The sequence below is a fragment of the Strigops habroptila genome, chromosome 4 (genome assembly GCF_004027225.2).
Source record: "Strigops habroptila isolate Jane chromosome 4, bStrHab1.2.pri, whole genome shotgun sequence".
NCBI classification, from domain to species: Eukaryota; Metazoa; Chordata; class Aves; order Psittaciformes; family Psittacidae; genus Strigops; species Strigops habroptila.
This window is the reverse complement of record NC_046358.1, coordinates 58,479,172-58,499,535: the sequence shown is the minus strand read 5'-3', so window position 1 is coordinate 58,499,535 and position 20,364 is coordinate 58,479,172. Positions and strand designations below refer to the sequence as shown.

The following is a 20,364-nucleotide window of genomic DNA, read 5'->3' as shown; positions in this document are numbered from 1 at the left end:
AACACAAAATGAGGATTTATTCTTTCAAGTTCCATTCACCAGACTGTTAACCAAACCACACAAGTTATATTCTGTGCAGTTTACAAAAGTATTAGGCGGTTTCAATTGCCTTCTTTTACATTTAAGAAAGATGAAAGGGCAACAGGGAACAAATTAAGCCAAAAAGGGCAACAGGGAACAAATTAAGGTATGTCTATTGAAAAATTGAGCCTCCTATTTTTCTGCTTACATAGTTTGTGGCCCACCAGGATTTTAGTTTCAAATACCACTGAAGCCTTGGTCCCAAATTAAACGCAAAATCTTTGGCAAGACCCTCCATTCTTCTGAACTCTTCATCATCCATAAGTGGCCGAACTGATTCCAGATACTAGAATACACGAGAAGAATCAGTTTCAGTATGTAACTGATACATAGCTTCGCACTGTTCCTACGTAAAGCATTTAAACTGTAAACAAAGATTATCCAGGCTCAATTCATAAGGTTGCAAATACCACGCTGTTAAAGTAAGAGTATATACTCTTCTAAACATCTGCCTGCAAACTACAAAAATGAGATCTTTTTCCAGACATTTGTCAGAAAATCACAAGTGGAAGAGACTACTTCTCTAAAGATAAATTTTCCACTCAGAATAGAAGACATGCAGTTTCTTCAGTATCAGGCAACGAGATTTTTTTGTCTAGAAATCCAACCTGTGGTTTCTGTGACAGTGTCCTACTTACAGATATTGCTATAAGGTTTTGTGTCATAAAACACATTTTATATTCAAGCTGTGGAAGATAAGAAAACCACGAAGTTTCAAAACCCTCAAATCACACTTTGTTGCACAGTTTTACATCAGACATCACATCATCCAATATGAATTACATTAGCTTCAAACTGTCACCAGTTTCAGTGGTTTGTCATAGCCTCTGCTTTAATTTCTGTGCAGAAGTTTTCATCCATGACACCATATTAACACTATCTTTTAATACTTCTTATAAGACATGGTAAAAAAACAAAAAACAAAAACAACAAAAGACCAACAACTTCTAGGGCATCTAAATATGGATTCAATGTTACTGAAGAAAATGAATTAATAAATATACACACCCGATTGACTGTGTCTTTAACAGCTGGAACTGGCAATCGTGGTAAAGATGCCTGGAAACTGTACAACATGGGTTTACGTCCCGAGAAGAGTTTTACAAGTGTCTGAAGAAAAGCAAAAACAAAATATACACCTCAAATTATTAGGTTCAACAAAAGAAAAATGACAGAGTAATAAAGTGTAACTCAGTTCTTTTCACTGGCAAATTATACAGTACTAAATTTAGCAAACTATCATATTTATCACTGTTTCACAAATTAAAAAAGGCACTGACATAAACTAACTTCCTAAGGGTTAAACAACATGTCAGTGGAAGAGAGACAGTTATAGTCATTCTTGACTATCTACTGGTCGTTAGGCAATATTGTTGTTTATGAATGGCACACCTTGATCTCAACAGAAAATAGAGACAGTTACTTAGCACTTCTTTTCTTCATACATTTCTCTCTGTAAAGATTAAAAAGCAAGTCTAACAGTTGATCTTTTACTATATAGTAGATACTGCAAAATACCTCTGTTGTACTTGAAAACAGGAATCACTAACCAAGCCCATGACCCAGCTAAAGATTCTAGATAACTATAGCCACCTTTAAAAATGATAATAATGCTTTGGAATCATGGTTTAATATTTTCCGAAGATACAGCTCAACATTAATAATAGCATTGATGTTACAGGGAGTTTCTTCAAGCATGAGTCTATCTCAGGTAGTCTACTGCATGATTTGAACACACCAAATTGTGCAAGCATGCCAGTGTTATACTCAGTGCTTGTGTTAAAAAAAAAAAACACCACCACCAAAACAAAATGAAAGAGCCAGAGATGACCATTCCCCTCTTAGCTTCAAATATTAAAGCATCTGCGGTTTTCCATGGAAGCCCGAAGACAGAAGCAGCATTTCTATTTATGCCTGCTTCTTAGCTGTGGCACACACTAGGCTGAAAGTCTAGACTATGCAATTTACAGGCCATGCAGGAAAGGATTTTGACATTACAAGCCTATTTCCGCATGAAATTAAGGTCAAGTATAAGAACCCAGTGGAACTTCTATTGTTGAAGTCAAATCAATAGGCGAATTAAGATTAAAGACCAATGAGAAAGGATGTCATTTCACTATTAAATTTCTCCCTTCTATACCCCCCACAACTGACAAATCTACTTGTTAAAACTGAGGAGTTTTTCGCTCACTCAATTTCTCTGGTCAGCACAGCTAGAGGAGGCTGTTTAAGGCAGCACAAAAGTATTAAGAATTACAGAATATTACAAACAACAAAGACCTCCCTGCAATGGACAATCTGTTTCAGAGTTGTCAGATGTACCTGGTACACCACAGTGATCAACCCAATGAAAACTAGTTGTGCTTCATGAAAAGATAAATTTGAAGCCAGGTGAGGAGGAAGGAAAAAAAACAAACCCCACTCGGTTTTTCATAAGAAAATGTAATTCCATACTTGGAGACAAATTTATTCTAGAACATTTACGACAGGAAAAGATGAAATTAACTTGAGGCAGAGAGTACCTGCTCAAGTGGCAAAAACAGCAAGCACATTTCACAGTATTTCTCTCTGCAGTAAACTTGTAGAGAATTCATAACAGTTTGAAACCATTAAAGTGATCCAACAGACACATGTAGTTAATTACATCTCTGATTTCATATGCAAATACAGCAAATAATCTCATTCTAGCATATGTTGCATCTGTTCACAGATTATTATTATTTAACTTTTTTTTTTTTTTTAACTGCAATTAATACTTGCATTTTTCTCCTAATCCTGGTATGGGAAATTTGAGTTTAGGAGATTAAACACATACATTAAAACTGCCACCAGACTTCCAACCAGCCTGAAAAAAAAAATCGCTTTGTAACGTGACTGAAATCAGAGCTCAGGTTTTTGATCTGCTTGACTATTCGAACAGAAGAAAGTATATTCATGATAGCTAAGAAAAAAGAAAATCACATATAATCCAGAAAAACGTGTCCAGGAAATTTGACAATATTAAAGGATAATAAAAATCTAGAAAGCTAAGGTAGTTGATACTGTTTTCCTAAAGAAACCAGTCTTCTCTTTTGTTGGGACTAGCTAAAGAGAATATGGTATTAAAATAGAACTCCATATTAAGTATAGATAAGACACTGCTGGACATACACCCTTATAGTGTTCTGCTTTTTAAAACATATAAAGTGCACAGCAAAATACATATGCAACATATAATAGACAAAAATTTGCAAATACAATATGCAACAAAGCATGGTAAGTAGCATTACAATTCGTACTGTTTAAGGTTGATAAGGCAATATAATATCTGTCTGGTAGGACATGCTGTAACCCCAGACATGTACAGCTTCAAGCAATTGACAGAAAGCCTTACCATTTAGAGCCTGTACTGTACAAATTCGTGTCATGAGGCTCCTGATACCGCTTCCAGGAGAAACTATCAATTAGAAATTTCATTTGTAACACATGAACATTAAAATCTATTTTAATGTACCATTCTGGATACCTGTTCTTGAACATATTTCATAATAAACCATAACATGGTGTTAAGTCTAACACACACTGGTTGATTTTTGACACTACAGAGACTGATTTTGTCATAATAGGGCACTTAAGTTATTTCTACAACAATACAGGCAAAAGTGAATTGAAAAAACTGTGTCCAAGAAAAAAAAAAAACAACACTTCATCTCTTGGAGCACCTATATATACACACACATTTCCTCACTTTATACCTGCCACATCCTTTTAAGACCCTTTTCCAAAGCACCACAGTAATCAACAGGAGCCAGATAACTCTCACCTTGTGCTTATGTGAAAACTGGGTAACAAGCTACCAGTCTTAGGCTTTTTCTCCAATTCATTTTGGAGGCATAGAATGAAATCGATTGAAAGGACATTCAGTACTGTCTTTAAGCATAAGATTAAATTAATAACAGATGACTATAAATCCTAACATTTCAACAAGAATTAGGATAGCACTTTCTGGGGAGGACAAGATTCTTTGGTGCAGCTGCAGCCCAAGTTCTTCAAGCTGTACTTGCACATAGAGAAAAAGTAGGTGTATTTGAGTCACACAGCCTCAAGGCATTGGCAAATACTGAAGTTATTCTTGCAGTGTTTACTCTTCCTTCCACAAGGCCATCCTGAATAGTTTAATTACAGTATCAGAAGGATGACAGTAATTAGTAGAAATACCTACCCAACAGCCTGTTGGGTTCTCCTGTCCCATGACACAGAACACACAAGAAAGGAAAAAAAACCTATAAAACTTTATTTTTAGAGTTTTAAATGTAGATCAGATAGAAGATGAAACATCAAGAAAATAGATCCTTACCATCCAGATCCTGGTGCCTGGAGAAAGTTTGCCATGTTCATCAAACATCCAACCATGATAGGAAAGCAGCATTTTGAGAGAGTAGCGCATTGTGACAATAAGGGCAACCCAAAGCCCTGTGCCGAAAAGTATTCCACTCACGATGTTCTGTGTTTGGTTTGACATATAGCCACTATTTAAAACAAAAATCAGCACGTGCCAGTTAACATCAGTTTAAGTTCTAAAGAGAACCTAGTATTGCAAACCTAAGTCTAATGGTACTGCAGGCAGACATTACACAAGTTTCACGCCTGTTTAGCCCTTTTTCATAAACTCCTTTCCAAACACCCTCCCATGCAGTAAGATGAAAGGCCACAGAAGTTGCCAAATGTGATTCCCAAAAACTCAGAAAACAATGTAGTAATACTGGTATAACAACCTACTGTTTTCATATCCTCATACATCTGCTTATTGCGCTTACTCCATCACAAACGTACTGTTCAAACACTGATTCTCTTTAACAGGATTAGCTTTAAGAGTAGCTACAAATAAAATTGGTTTCCTTTAGAGAAACAGTACCTTTTCAGTCTACTTACGTTGTGTCAAGCGTTCGGTTGATTTTAGCTATTAATCCTAAAGAAGGATCAATTTTGGCATACATCGTTGACATCACACCCACAAGTACAATAAACCAGCTAGATGGGCTAGCAGGGAAAACGCCAGTGATAATTCCATTCTGGAAAGAAAAGCCTTCACATAATTTTTTTCATACCAAAGTGGTTGACTTCATATTACCATGGAAGGAAACAAAAATCAACACATTTAAGTCATTTAGTTTTAAACAGTCCTTCTCACAGCTTTATAAGAAGATTTTATTGACTACTGTTAAAAATACGTTTTTGAAAGAGATGTTAAAGTTAGCTTGTAGCTTACCTAGTTTGCTACTAATAAAATACATACTTACCATTTATGATCCCATGAACAAAAAAATAAATTCACAACAATCTATACTTCAACACAAACATTACTACTTAGCATAACTTATACAAAATAGATGTTTGGGTAACTTTCTGAAAACAGCAGAGATTCTCCTTAATTTGAAAACTTAATTTTGGCATAGAATACATAAAATTGAGAGTGCAGTCTTGTACCTCTAAATAATATGACACTAAAAATCACAACTAGTTATATTTCTGACTTATGTTAAAGGATTATGTAATTACATGAGGTATTATGAAGAGAATGAAGTATATTAAATCCATTGTTAATTTCAACATCTGTTACATCTTGCTTCCACAGAATAAATCAAACACATGCACCCTTTCAGTCTTTACAGCATGACCCCATATTACCTTCCTCAGTATCCCTTGTCTTAACTAAAACTCACAAAAGTCTTCCACAATAAAGAACTCTATTTGCCATAAAGGGGAAAAAAAAAAAATTACCTAAACAAAACTTCAATCAATCTATATAATGTTAAATAACCCTCAAGTTTGGTGGACTTGACTAATTTGAAATACCTTGAATCTGATGAACTTTTTCTTCCATGAATGGACACCAGATAGGTAAATTTGTTTGAGTGCCTCATGGCTCATTCGCAGGTCAATCCCATCTGGAGTTACTGTAAATTGAAAAGCTACTGCTTGATAAGCTTCTGCCATCTTCAGAGTGAGTTCTGTAGTTCTGTCAAAAAGCAAAGTTAAAAAATTATTTCCTTTTTGTTCAAAGGAACTAGAAGCTAGTCTGTTTCTGGCAAGATATCTTCTACACCCTGATTTTGGAAAATATTTCAAAGTATGCCAGATTTACATACAGTACTTGCCTCTTCCTTACAGGCTATGCTTGTGCTTCAGTCTGAGTATCTGTATGTTAATTAAGGTAACTCTTCTAGCCACAGCAGTGGAAAATGGAAGCAAAACATTCTCATGTAATTCAGGCCTTTTGGCAGGATCACAGCAAGTTGAATATCATGTGTGCACGCAATATATAAAAATTCAGAGCAGAAAATTAAAGCCATAGTATTTGGAAAAAGCAAATGGCAGGTACATAGCATCTCTCTCTCTAATGATGAAAGATTCAGAAAATGTTTTGGGGTTATGTTTTGGGGTTTTGCTTTGGGTTTTTTTTTTCCCCCTCAACATTTTGAAACAAAAGGTATTGGAAGTTTTCACCTCAGCTAGCAAAACAGAGATGCTTCTGGCCATATTTTTCTCTGAGTTTTTTTCATATATTAATTTCAAGCTGATTCGTCCCAGCAGTAAGACACTATAGCTCCTGCAGCTCTGAGTTCAGACTGGCAAATAAATGCCAAATCCAGACTATGCAGAGTTGAAGGAACAAAATCACAGCTGTCAGAAAGATGACCTTCACACAAGCAAATCTGAAATTAAGAGGAAATTTAATTCAACTGAAGCCCAGTTTAATTACCCACAAGTATCAGCAACCATGCCAATATAGACCAAAGACCATCACAGTGGGTAGGCATAACAGGCTCAACTACGTACTACTTGAAGTTAAAACAAATATAAACATGTAAACAGAATCACAGTTACATCCCAACTTTCTCTGAGGATACAGCCAATTCAAACTGAACTGTATGCTCATATTTATCAGCTCATCTTCATAGCTTCTTTCTTTAACCAGCATTTGTACATAAACATCCTGGAAGTTACCTCTGCTCATCATTAATTCAGACTAATATGGTTTGAGCACTTACAATCAGAACATAGATTTTTGCTGACCACATAACATTGAAATGGTCCAAACTACATATTCCTGAGGAGATCGTCATGACTTCAAAGTATTTTGTCTACATTCATTCATTAGCTTACCAAAACTTCTGTGCATAACTGTAAAAACAACATCCTCTTAGAAGTGGCAAAAAGGTAGAGGAATCCATAATCCTATCTGTAGGGCAGGATTCAAGGGCAAATTTCAATTTCACATTTCTACTGGTACAAAACACAATATTGTCAATACTAAGTGTTTTAAGGTAGCATTGACATTACTACTTAAACAAAAATCAAAAGAAAGTACAACTACTTCATGCCTTTTGAATCCTAAAGGCTGAAATTTACATTTCTTTTGCAAACCTGAAGCTTAGGCTTTGTAATTAAACTTTAATTCTGGTAGACATTTAACCCCTGCATGTGAGAATTATCAGTGCAGTTTAGCTGGCACTTTAAAAGCAGTCTATTAGACTGTAGTACTGCTCCTCTAGTCTGTTAACATTCTACTATGTCAAAGTCATCTGAAGCGCAAAGAAGAGTGCAAAGGTGTACAAGTAGACAGCTAGGGAATACAAGAACTGGGAATGCTGCAGTAATAGTAGACTTAGGAAATAAACACACAATATAGGAAGAGAAGGAGCATTAGGCAGAGATGAAAAAGGAAAGTGTTGTTGCACAGAATCTAGCAAGGCTGCTGAGTAATAGGTAGCGACTGTTTACAATATTAAAAGTGCCTATCCCTAGACCAGCCCCCAATGCTCAACCTCTGCAATGCTGCTACAGTGGCTGATAGTAATTCACACATCTCTCAAATCCATCAGCCACTGCTCAAGTTTTAGAGGCAGAGTTCTGGGTGAATCAGGCTTCTGGGTTTCCAGAAGGGTAGCTAAAGCTCACTGTGTTATACAGATAGCATGCAATTTGATCTATGCATGTACAATGTCTGATTAGGACAACAAAGAAACCAAATCAGCTTTGAACACCAGTTTCATGGCCTAGTAACAACTGCCATTTGTAGTACTTAATGACTCAGTTGCCAACAACTGCTTATTCATAGGGGCCTTGCTAGAGACAAGTATCAGGAAGTCAAAGTCAGCTGTCCATTCATTTAAATTGTGCGCTTGGACACTGAGACCAAAACTGCAAGAGAGCAATAAAATGGAGACAGGCAACAGCAATATATGGTATGCCCTGGACTTAACAGGGTTTGCAAAAGGCACTCGAAGTTACGAATTCATCATCTGTTTAGCAATACTCTAGTACTAGTAAGACTGGGATAAACAAACAAATGAAAAACCCCCTACACTCCCAACAAAAACAACTATCTCCCCATAGAGAGAATCAGGCACCTGGATTTGTCTCAAGAATGGCCAACAGTTCTCCAGTTCACTCATGGAATTTTGTATTCTGGAATGCCAGTGTCTTAAGTATCAGATCGACTAGTTTCTATTACCCTTCAACTCTCCCGTGACTTTCTAACTACCCTCCTCTCTGTTTCTGAAGAAAAGAATTTCAAGAACCCTTCCCTTTTTAGGCATATGCATTTCTACTGTCCAAGGCAGAAAAAGAGCATAAATAAACAGTCAATAAGCTTCAATAAGGAAAATATTCCTTATTCACAAATGAAAAAAAAAATAATCCAGCAAGAATTAATCCTGAATCAAGTAAACAAGCCCTGAAAACAAAGACCAGCCTAGTTCTAGGACTGTATTACTTGACCCTCAGATGTGAAACAATTGTATGTCTTGTTTCTTTTCATATCCTTTTCCTTTATTTAAGAAAACTCTTAAGCCTGTAAGATTGTTCTGAATTATGGTGGCTGAACAGCAAAGACTTCCTGAAGTCCCTGTCTTTGAATACTTATTTTCCTCCTTAAAAGCCAATTTAATCATAAGCTGCTGTACACTTCCCCTCCTTTGCATTCCTCTGCTGTCACGTGCTTGCTAGCTAAGTAGGTAAAAGGGCACAGGCTGGAGGAGCATGCGTTGACTTACAAATTTGACTTGCCAATGTTAGTAAGGCAGCGCCCACATCAATCAGCTAACACTGAAACAATAACTTCTTCTAACTTCAGACATTTTGGTCAGCAAAATATTTCTGTACAGCATATACCAATTAACCCCATTCCCAACAGAGAGCCACAAACAAGAGCTTTTGACCTGATTAACAGTTTGGCCAAGTCCTGCTTAAAGGGGAAAAACACTTCATAATGATTTCTAAAGGTAATCTAAAAGTAAGAATAGCTGTTTTCTTTCCTTTCAGTGTTCTCTCATAATATTAATGGATCTTAAAAAACATACTTGTCCCTTAAAAGTTGGAAGGTTATGTTGGTTTTGCTTTTAATTAAAGGAGAAAGCTGCCTCTTCCTTGCTCTTTTCTGGTTTTACTTCAGTTCTGACATGCTGTAACAACTGCAGATGTTTCTCCTCTTCCCTTTTCATACCTCTACTTGAGCCAATCCAAACTTACCACATCTTTTTCCATTGTTATAAACAAGAACTGCTGGGTTAAATGTCACTTTTAAGTCAAGAAAATACACAGCATACCAGAAGGCCTGAGTCCTGATAGACCTGATGTTCTGAAAAACCATGGTATGACTGCTATGCATGAAGCTTCCTCAGACTGCTGTTTCTGCAGTTTCAGGATATTTACGCTATGAAGATGGAGGTTTAACTCACAGGCTGCTCACAGACCTTATGATTTCAGGTTGCAGACACTGAACAGTCAACTCTGTATTAGGGATTACATGTTCCTCTAGCCACAGGATGAGATAAGGGCCTCAGCCCTGCAAGCTAAAAGAGATCCCACGTGTAGGATGCTTCCATTTAGTCAGGCATGCAAGAAGTCACCTGTGGTTGGTAATGTCCCTCTGAAGGACATAACACAGAACACAATGTCTAAAAGACAGTGAAAGAATTACTATGTGCATCTTAAATAGCTCCAAGCCACGATGCAAAAATTAGAAGTATTACAGTACATTGCACAAACCAAGGAATTAATTCCTGAAGTATGAATTTTGGAAATGCTATTGAGTATGTTTCTGTAGATTTCATAAGCTTTATATAGATAAAATGATAGTGCTAAAAAAAAAAAAAAAAAGTAGTCGCCACCTCTACCTCAAAAAAAGCAACTCCTCTGCTTTAAGGGGATGTCACCTCTTATCTCAGAGCTCATCTTAGCCACTTGCTTTCCATACGTTGCTTGGCTCATGCAATCAGTTTTTTTCCCCCATATCCTATTCCTCTTGAAATAGAGGAAACCCTGCCATTTCTCCTTGGCAGGAGCCCAAATGTCCATTGGAAAGTGACATACTATTTAACTAATGTAGTTTTCACATCTATAGCTCTTTTTCCTGCAAGAAAGCAAGTTAACAAATGAAAAGAAAAACTGGAGAGAAGTCTTATCCACATGACCCAGAACAGCTAAAACCTTGATGAAAGACTTAATTCTATGACCCTCACTTTCAAGCTACCTCAACAATTTAGTTTGAGGGTTTCCTCACGATTTTTGGTATCTCTTTATAGATATACAGGGCATACACCTGTCAGTAACCAAACTAAGCTCACAAAGCAATTATTTCCAATTATTCTACTTTAGCAATCAAAGTAGTTGTCTTGGAAAAGCATTGACTGCTGCATACAGTTTCTCTGAGAACACTACTACATACCACCCCACACAGGTTTCATACCTTTAGAGGCCTCAAACAGACATCTCTGGCACCCAAACCACTGGCTGGTCATAGATGGTAAGTAGACTTGCAGCATTATATGTCCCTGTGCTAAGAGCTAGAACATGTTGCATCTTGAAGTATGATGGCAGTTCTGAATTCTGAAGCACCTGGAAGCCCTCATAACTTTATACAGCTGCAAGGTACCACCAATAAAGAAACGAAAGCAACAAAACAACAAAACCAACAAGAAACCTGACCTTGAAGAATTCACTCCCTTTTAAAAATAAACTTACAACTTCAAGATTTAGCTTAGCAGTTGGGTTTCAAATAGGAAATAGAAATGGTGTAGAGAAGAAAACTGATACTGCATCATTCACAATTACATTGTATAAGGAAGTTTCAAGGATGGGAATTGAAGAGAGTGGTTGAAAGTACATTAAAGACAAATTTAGTTAGGAAAGATACTTAGAACTATACTAAGATTTCCATTCAAAGCGAGACACCTTGAATTCAGAAGTTCTTGGAAAACCAAGAAAGTGCTCCAGTGTCTCTGCCCCCAAAACAGTTTATTTCAAGGAGAAAAGGGGGTGGAATTCCATTTCTATCAATATGCAAAGCAGTAAGAGTTACTGCTTGAATGTTACAAGCAGCCATACAGAACAGAAAACAATTCTGGAACTCCCACGAGTTCTCTTAAGAGGAGACTTCTCTGAAACTTGTTTAAATATTGAAAACATTGAAGAAGTTGATTATCCAGTATTCCATTGTCCAAACATCAGATCTCACTTCTGGAGATGAGCTTGCTACAGCTTTTGGAAGAAAACCAGACAAATTTCATTTGTATATTCATTTGTTAACACATTTTGACACTTCAGGATAGATCACTGAATTCTAAGAGTCTGAGGACAGACTTAAAATGAGAGCCAGTATTAAAACACCAGAACACCCGCACTGTGTTTGTGCTGAGACAGTGATCAAGTGTTTTCTCTTACCTGTTTAAGCTATTACTAGAAATTTGCATTTTCTGCTCTCCTAGAAAGCAAAAACTATAAATGCATTCTGTTTTGTAGAAATCAATGAGTAATTGTTTGTGCTTAAATCTGTTAATTTCATACCAGACACTAACTAAAAGCAAGAGAATTGCAAACACTGAGATGTCCCTCCAAATCTATGAATGCATTATTCCAAATTTCTCTTCAGATTTCTGTTATGGATGCTCCTGTCAGCCCAAGCCTTCAGTACCACCTACACAAAGTAGGTCAGACTACTTTATGTAGTGAAGCACAACAAAGCCAGTACCAACATCCTAAAATAACTTGCTAGTGAATACGTTTACATCCACGCTTTGCCACCAACCACAGTTTAATGGCAACACTGACCTACACAGCCATCCCAGAAGTAGATGAAATCTACAGATAATCAAGGTTGCTTGAGTTTGTTTCTATTGAAAAATACTCAAAGTTCTCCAACCCAAAAAGCATATCACATCAAGGAACACGACCTCTTCTTACACAAATGCAAAGGGTTAGTGTCTTCCAAAACACTTTTTATAAGTGCAGCTGTATTAGTAACATTCATCAAGTATGTTTTCACCTGTCTGAAATCTGCAGAAGTTCTGAAGTTTATCAGTTTGACACTCTTCCAGATGTTTGATGCAAAAGTAGTAGCTGTCAAAAAGTTGAAGACAGAAAAAAAAACCCCAACGAACTGCAGATGGATTTACAAGTACAGGGCCTGAAACAAGGGGTAGTAGCTGACAGACCAGAGGATTCACTGCCATCCAGATGGACCTCAACAGGCTCTGGAGAAACAGCCAGGCTGAAAGCTTATTAGGTTCAATAAACAGAAGTGCAAAGTCCTGCACCTAGGGAGGAGTAACCCCATACACTAATACACACTGGAGGCTGGCTGCTGGAAAGCAACTCTGCAACAAGTTGCACACAAGCCAGCAAAGTGCCGGTGCAGCAAAGGCAGCAAACAGAATCCTGTGGTACTTTAGGAGGAGTGTTACCACGAGCTTGAGGGGGTGACTCTTCCCTTCTACTCAATGCTGGTGAGTCCCCATCTCAAATACTGTGTCCAGTTCTGGGCTCCCCAGTAAGAGAAGGAAATAGAACTTTTGGAAAGAGTCCAGTGAAGAGCCACTAAGAGGATTAAGGGCTTGAAGCACCAATCCTATTTTTAATACAGTTTTAACAGTATACCTAGCAAAGATACTTAATGAAACTTAATGTAGGGGTCCTCACAACAGATCTGCTTAAAAATAAAAAAAATTAATTAATTAATTAAAAAAAAAAAAAAAGAAAAAAGAAAAAAAGAAAAAAAGAAATATAAAATCTTACTTCAGAACACTAAGGCCCGAACAAGAAATCCTGTGCTTCAATTGTTTTAAATGAACAGAACACCTTGGAAGTCAAATTGGTAGTAATGGTCAAACATTGAAAAAAAACAAATTTTCTGCAACTGACAAAAATGTACTATTAGTTTGGAGGATAAAAGAAGCTGGATTTTGCAGTAGAATTTTTACAGAGATTTTGCATGAACTTCTCAGACTATGATTCATCTGAATTTTTCAACATTATTCCAGTAATTTTGCCCTCGCTAAAAAGCACCAGTGTGTCATTTTACAAGGTTTTTAAGTGTGTGTTGGTATTTCAAACACCATTACACTGTCCGATGAGAGTCTGCTAGCTTTAAGGCAGCAGGTAGATTTCTGGAGCTGACCTTCAGTGCCATGTATACTGCAGTGATATGGAAGCAAACAGTACAAACTCCTAATGAAAAATAAGCCCTTGGTATTTAATGTTACATATTTATACCTATCTAGAGGAAACATTGGTTTTATTATTGATAATACAGGCTTTCTTAATTTAATAGGATGAGTCAATGTGAAGCCATTAAAGTGTTTTCATGGAATTTGCTATAAATGCAATAGTTTCAGACACTACAGTGTATGCTGTATGGTATATACTGATTTCAGTAACTCAAGGTCCTATCTGCTCTCACGTGAGTGACTGCCTTCCCACCATCTGAGATAAATGCCCAAATAATCCTGCTTCTAATGCTAGAGGATCAATAAAGTAAGGAGCTAACCAGAGAAAGTCAAAAGGATGCCAAGACTGCTTTTACTCACGTGTATCTAGTGCTCTTCAGATGCACAGTTAAACAAAGTTAAAACTAAAGCTAAAACATTCAGTTTAACAGAAACACAAAGATCAGAATTGCCTAGAATTTTCTGCCTTTCAAAGGAAATTCAGGTTTCGATCTACAAAATCTTCAGTAAGCAGTACAAAATATACAGCTCGAACATTTAAACATATGACTAGAAAGACTGTCTGGTTCCTCTTGTATCTGTTTCTTGGATATTTTACTAGCTAATGCCACTTTCTTGCAGTGTATGCTACACTTTTGCAACAAGGCAACAAGGTATCAAAGTCTCAGAAAGATTAGACAGGTTATTCACAGTTCACGTGGTATTCCGCAAGGCACTGACTTCTGAACTCACTATAAAGATTAACCAGATGCTGTTATTCACTTGAGAATTTCTATTTTTCCTTGCATACTAACATTCAAAAATATCTAATCATGCTTAAGCATATAAGATACTGATACTTGCTGCTCTTAAGTCTTACCAATAACTCACCTACCTTGCAATGGTTAATCATATTCTACAGACACAAAGTCATTAAGAGAACTCTGAAAGGAGTGAAGCCAAATAATTTCTGTGCAATAAATAGTCAGGTAGATTAAATTAATTCAACAGGGCTTCTCAGGTAAACCTAATGACTATGGCATAGAAATAAAACAGAAACCAAAGATTCACTCTCTTTTAAAACTTGAATTAACGTGGCATTCAGATCAAATCATAGTTGATTGATGAAAACAAAGTTAAACTGACAGGCTCTTCCTTGCCACTTTAGTTGTGTCTGACTTACGCAGTTTTAAAATTAAAATCAGTTTAAGCCTCCTAGAAGCTGAATTTGTTGTTTATGTGGCAGTTCTCATAGGGTCCCCAAAGTAAAGTTATCATGCTATGACTGAAGTGGCTTAAGTCACTTGGAAAGAGACAGAAGCGTCTCCTCCAACAGCCATCATTTGACATATAAATTTTCATCTTTGGTTGTTGCTGATCATTGGCTCCAATCATTCCCACTCTCATCTACAGCTGACAGCTGTGGTCCCTTGGAATTGCAAATGCCTTAAAGAATTTCTCCCATCAAAAAAATGAATAAATGTTGTAGTCCAAGCCAAAGTGGAGAACTAAATACATGTATTTGCCCAGGTACAGCAACACCGTGACCTACTGCAAACGTCACCTACAGCATACAGTTTGGAATCAGAACTGCTAAGGAGCTTGCAGTAACTTGCTGTCCCATTGACAAACTTATCAGCTTGTGTCTTGTCCTCAAAAATTATCCAAGATCACCTGTGGGTGAATATTAGCTACACTCTGCAGGCATCTTCTTTGGAATTTTGGGCCAGTTTCTTTATCCCCTTCCCAAGTAGTAAAGTGGGGTGGGTCTATATGAAAGGGAAGAGATAACAACAGACAGACCAATGAATGAAGTGTAAGCATACCTGAACAGCTGTCTTCCTTAAAAGCAGACTTGAGGTCTATTTCTCACACAGAAATCAAATCTGTCCACAAGCTCACTGCAGCTGGAATCTTGAATGGGTTAGGAGACAGTAAAAGGCAGATTCATTCCAATACTTCTAGCTCCCAATAGACATTACACTACAGCAATGGCAGTCAGTTGCAGCTCTGAAATATAAAGACAAGAAAAACAGCTTGAGCTTTAATTCACACATAGCTTTCAACTGCTCAGAGGGACTGGATCAGACTGGAAGCACTTTAGAAAACTGATGGCAATGGGGAGAATAGTCACAAACAGCAGTTCTGAAACACTGTTTTCCATTGCACTGGATGAATGTATTGTCTAGATCAATCTGTCTTCATTTAACAGGACTGAGTTGGTAAGCAACTGTGGAATGAAAGGTCGTTCATCTGCTACCCACTTAGTCATTTCTGAGGGCTCAATAGTGAACACTAGCTAATGTGATAAGCAAGTTGATCTCAGGGGCTAGACTCCAACTCTAGTTTCAGACTTTAGCTTGAGACATCCAAGTGTTTGCCTGCAAGCTTTTAACATCCATTCCAGCCAACACATGCCATTAAGTTTTCTTGGAGAGATGTTCACAGAACAGACTGTTTTCACTGGCACTTTCAGGAGAAAAGCCTCAGATAGTAAGTTGTCTTCCCACCTGATCAAACTTGAGACAGTCAGGCAAAGTAGCAGAGGAGACTGGCTGTCGTAGACAATGTATTAATTACTAGGCTAACACAAAGGAATATTAATCCCTACAGTTTCTGAATCATATGGCCTCTCTTATCTTCCCAAATAGGATGGTCCTATAAAAGATGCTTCAAAAACGTACACTTCAACAAAAAAAGACTCCAAAACACTGATGTGCTCCACAAATGTAATCAAAATTTTTTTTACAACTGTCATATTATTTATGGGTTATTTTCCCCCTATACAGGGTAGGACATCCTATACTCTTCCTAGAACTCTTAGATTATTCTAGTCTCTGTTGCAGTACATGTTATTATTGTACACATCACAGAAAGCTGCCTCCTCTGACCTTCTAGAAATTCAGAATCTTGCTGAGTAAGAGATAAGCATATAAAACTAGAGCATTGGCAGTTATCATATCATGCAGAAGCCTCCCCCATCCCTCAAAAACTGGGCTCTAGATCTGGGTACTTCTTTTTAGTATTACTATAAAAAACAAAGCTAGGCATTCAGATTATATGAGTTTTATCCCTTCTCTCACTCTCCTTGCATTAATGAGCTTCTATGCTCATGCAGTAAAGAAGAATTATTATCTTCACTGTAGCAGCAAATATTTCTGGAATGGCAGGACTTCTAAGAGACATGCATGATGTCACATTTTAGGACTGCAGGTCCTGGAAGAGAGACAACAATGTTTGTGTTTGACCAAAGGCAAACTGGATGGATTGCTCATGCAGGAGATCTTTTACTGTACAAGGTGGAAAGACCTGAATAAGGTCTTTCAGCCTATATAAGGTTGAAAGACTGAATAACTGGTTCCAAACATTTTTTAAATATCTAAATTGACCATTCACAATCCAGGCTTGGGGAGGGGAAAGGAAAAAAAAAAAAAAAAAAAAAAGGGAAGAAAAAAAAGGAAAAAATTAAAAAAATGAAAAAGAGGGATGCTTTTCAGTCATTTAGATCTTGTTTTTCTGAACATGTGGAATCAAAGAATTATTTGGGTGGAAGGGACCTCAAAGCTCATCCAGTTCCAACCCCCTGCCACAGGCAGGGACACCTTCCACTAGACCAGGTTGCTCCAAGCCCCGTCCAACCTGTTCTTGAACACTGCCAGGGATGGGGCAGCCACAGCTTCTCTGGGCAACCTGTGCCAGGGCCTCACTACCCTCACGGGGAAGAACTTCCTCCTAATATCTCATCTAAATCTCCCCTCTGCCAGTTTAAAGCCAGTCCCCCTTGTCCCGTCATGTTTGACATTCCTTATCCTGTTTGACATGCCTTTATCAAAAGCCCCTCTCCAGATTTCTTGTCCCCCCCTTTGGGCACTGGAAGCTGCTCTAAGGTCTCCCTGGAGCCTTCTCTTCTCCAGGCTGAATAAGCCCAGCTCTTCCAGCCTGTCTTCATAGGAGAGGCCCTCCAGCCCTCTGATCATAGTTCAGGACTATGATACAGCAGCATTGTTAAGGATAATGATGCAGCACGCTGGAGAACTAAGAAAATGGTTTGAGAATACTTAAAAAATATAGTTGGGGGGGGAGAGGGGCGGTGGACGTTGTTTGTTGGTTGTTATGTTTTGTTTTACAGAGAAGCATTCACTTAGGTCGCCTTTTACCCAAGATTTTCCAAAACCCGTCACGCTCTGGAAGCTACTACCCCTGCACGCAGCGAACGAGGACGTTCCCTGCCCAGCGCACACCTACTCGCTGGCCGCTCCAGAGCCGGCACTCGGTTGTGTTCGCTCCGCAGCGTGCGCCTTACCCGCCCCGGTTCCCACACCGCGGGGATCTGCCGGCTCAGCCCAGGCTCCCCCCGCCGCGCCCGCTCACGTGACCGCTCCCAAGAAGTGGGGGAAAGGTCGCGCCGCCGCAGCGCCGCGCAGGCCAACAACGGCCCGGCCCGGCCCCGCCCCGCCCCGGCCCCGGCCCCCCCCGCCGCTGCGGGCCCCGGGGCACTGCCAGCGCCAGGCCGCGGCTGTCCCAGGAGAACGGCCGCGGGCCACGGAGGGAGCGAAGGATATCTCAAAGCCTGGAGCGAAACAAAAAGGTGCACTTGGCTTGTGCAACTGAACTGGTCCTATTCCCGTTCAGTGCCAAAAAGCCTCAGTTGTTTGATGTTAGTTTTCTTTAACCAAGATTAATGTTTTATACCTGGAAGGAGCTCTCGAATCAAGGCTGTGATACCCCGAAATTTGAAAAGTAAGTAGATCTGAGGGCTCTTAAAGTCACAGCTATGACAAAGCCTGGTACTGTGTAATCACGTAAAGATACACTTCCTAAACTAATAAAGATTCACATTGCACTGACCTCCAGTATCACCCGTGCTGTCATTACCTGGTATTTATCAGTTTACGTATCAGTATGGTCACAACAGGAAAAGAACCCGCTAATTACCACTGAAGACTACAACACTTCTTTTAGGTAGCATCCATTCACAGTGGCCAGAAAACACACAGAAGAGCTTGTAGATCAGGAAATTGAAGAGGTCAGACACTTGGGAAATATAATTGCTTAAGGAAAGGAGAATGAAGGCATTAGATCTTCCCATTTCTCAGTGCTACGCTCCTACAAACATGTGATAAGGAAGCAGTAGTTTTCTGTCCAGTAACCTCCTCTGGACTGCAGAGTTTCAATGCAATTGTCCTTTAAGTGCTGACAAATTGCCAGGTAAGAGGAAGAATGAGGTATTTGTCTTGATCCTACTTCGCACTTTTCTCCTTCCAGACAAGGTGCTTCCTGTCACAGTCCCATCAACACTGGTATGGATCTATTATAACTGAAGTCATATTTTAGGTTGATTTTTTCTATTTAAGCCAGAAACTATTGCAAGTAATGAAAGCTGTGCAAAAATGAGGAAAAAAAAAAAAAGATTCCGAGATGCTGCAAAAATCTTAATATACCTTTTGCAACAAGTCTAATTAGAATTCGCAGCCAGTAAACCTACCACACCATGAAAAGAACACAGATGGAAAGCGTTTTATCTCAGAAGCAGTTTGCAGCGACCGTAGTTTTTAAAGGTTTCACTGCTTGCAATCACATGAGCATACGGACCAGTCTCTCTCACACACACTTAGTATTCAGTTTACGCACACTTGCAAACGCACCGCTTACATCAAGCCGCACGCACACTTCTACAGAGCTGAAACTCGCCCTGGCAATGGGTCAAAGCAGCGCCACTAACCCGCGAAGCTGCGGGTCACCGATGTCACCTTCGGTGTCTCTCCTCCTGCTCCGCGTCTCCCCCCGTTCCCTCATCTGCGGCAGTAGCGCACTAACCCTTACGCCAGGGGAAAACTCGATCCGGATGCCAAGGACACCGTAAGGGCCTTTCCTTCCTCCTTCACTGGCCCGCCGGCATCGCCGGGATGCAGCCCCGCTGCCACCACCCGCCCTGCGTTGTCACCCTTTCCTCCCGCCAGCATAAGCCCCGCTTAGGGAAACAGCACCCGGCGCACTCGCACATTTACCACACAACTTCACGCTTGCCCTAATAATAATTAGGTTAAAACCAGACCAACCGAGCCCGTCCGCCTGACTCCGGTCTCGTCCTCCCTCAGCCCCAGCGCGGACCGCGGTGCGCTTGTGGGCGCGTCCTGGATGGGGAAGGGAGGAGGGGAGCGAGGGGGAGGGCGGAAGCCCGCAGTGAATCAGCCGGGCACATCGGAGCACGGCCCGCCGCTGTCCCCTACCCCGTTCCCCTTGGACCGCCGGAGCCCACCGCCCCCAGGCGCCGGAGCTAAGCCCAGCCGCGCCGGGAAAGCCGGCGGCCGAGAACCTGCGCCCACATCTACCCGGGGCACGCTGCCGGCGACCGGGGCTCCCCGCACACACACACGTCCATACACACTCACCTGCTGAGGGAATGGCGGCTACCGGCACTGAGGCAGGGCGGGCCGAGCGGGGCAGCGGTGCGAGCGGGGCGCGAGTGAGCAACGGCCGCTCCCTCACACACCCCGCTTGCCGCCCGCTCCCCCATTGGCTGCCGGAGGCGGGGGGGCGGGCCCAGGACGGGGCAGGGGAGGAGGTGCAGGGCGCGGCCCGTGAGGGCGGAGTCGAGGCGGGAAGCGAGGTGGGCACTGATAGGCGGGGAGGGGCGGGTTGGGCTGGGCTGTGATTGGCAGGTTGGTCTGTGACCTCGGGACAGGGGGAAAGCAGAGCCCTGAGGGAACCGGGGTGGAGGGTCTGAGCCAGCAGCAGGCCGGTTCTCGCAGCCACCGCGGAACACCGCCCCCATGACCTCAGCCGCCCTGGGGAAGGAAGCGCTGGGGGTTGTGAG

General features: G+C 40.2%; 1 protein-coding gene across 10 annotated transcripts in view; it reads right to left on the bottom strand.

Annotated features, from left to right (window-relative positions):
- The window catches only part of CPT1A (carnitine palmitoyltransferase 1A), a 41,756-nt gene extending 21,695 nt beyond the window's left edge, over positions 1 to 20,061 (bottom strand). For 2 of the 10 annotated variants that reach the window (XM_030482009.1, XM_030482018.1), the window contains exons 1-7: positions 19,940 to 20,061; positions 15,374 to 15,557; positions 5,917 to 6,079; positions 4,993 to 5,132; positions 4,418 to 4,589; positions 1,090 to 1,191; positions 230 to 367 (exon numbers count right to left, since the gene is read on the bottom strand). In XM_030482009.1, coding sequence (XP_030337869.1) covers positions 230 to 367; positions 1,090 to 1,191; positions 4,418 to 4,589; positions 4,993 to 5,132; positions 5,917 to 6,057 — 693 coding nt within the window. In that variant the 5' untranslated portion in view covers positions 6,058 to 6,079; positions 15,374 to 15,557; positions 19,940 to 20,061. Of the gene's footprint in view, positions 1 to 229; positions 368 to 1,089; positions 1,192 to 3,454; positions 3,518 to 4,417; positions 4,590 to 4,992; positions 5,147 to 5,916; positions 6,080 to 6,218; positions 6,297 to 12,784; positions 13,049 to 15,373; positions 15,558 to 19,269; positions 19,464 to 19,602; positions 19,696 to 19,939 lie in introns of those variants that run through there. The other 8 variants (XM_030482013.1, XM_030482014.1, XM_030482010.1 and 5 more) reach the window with 8 other exon arrangements.
- Positions 20,062 to 20,364: the final 303 nt, after the last annotated feature.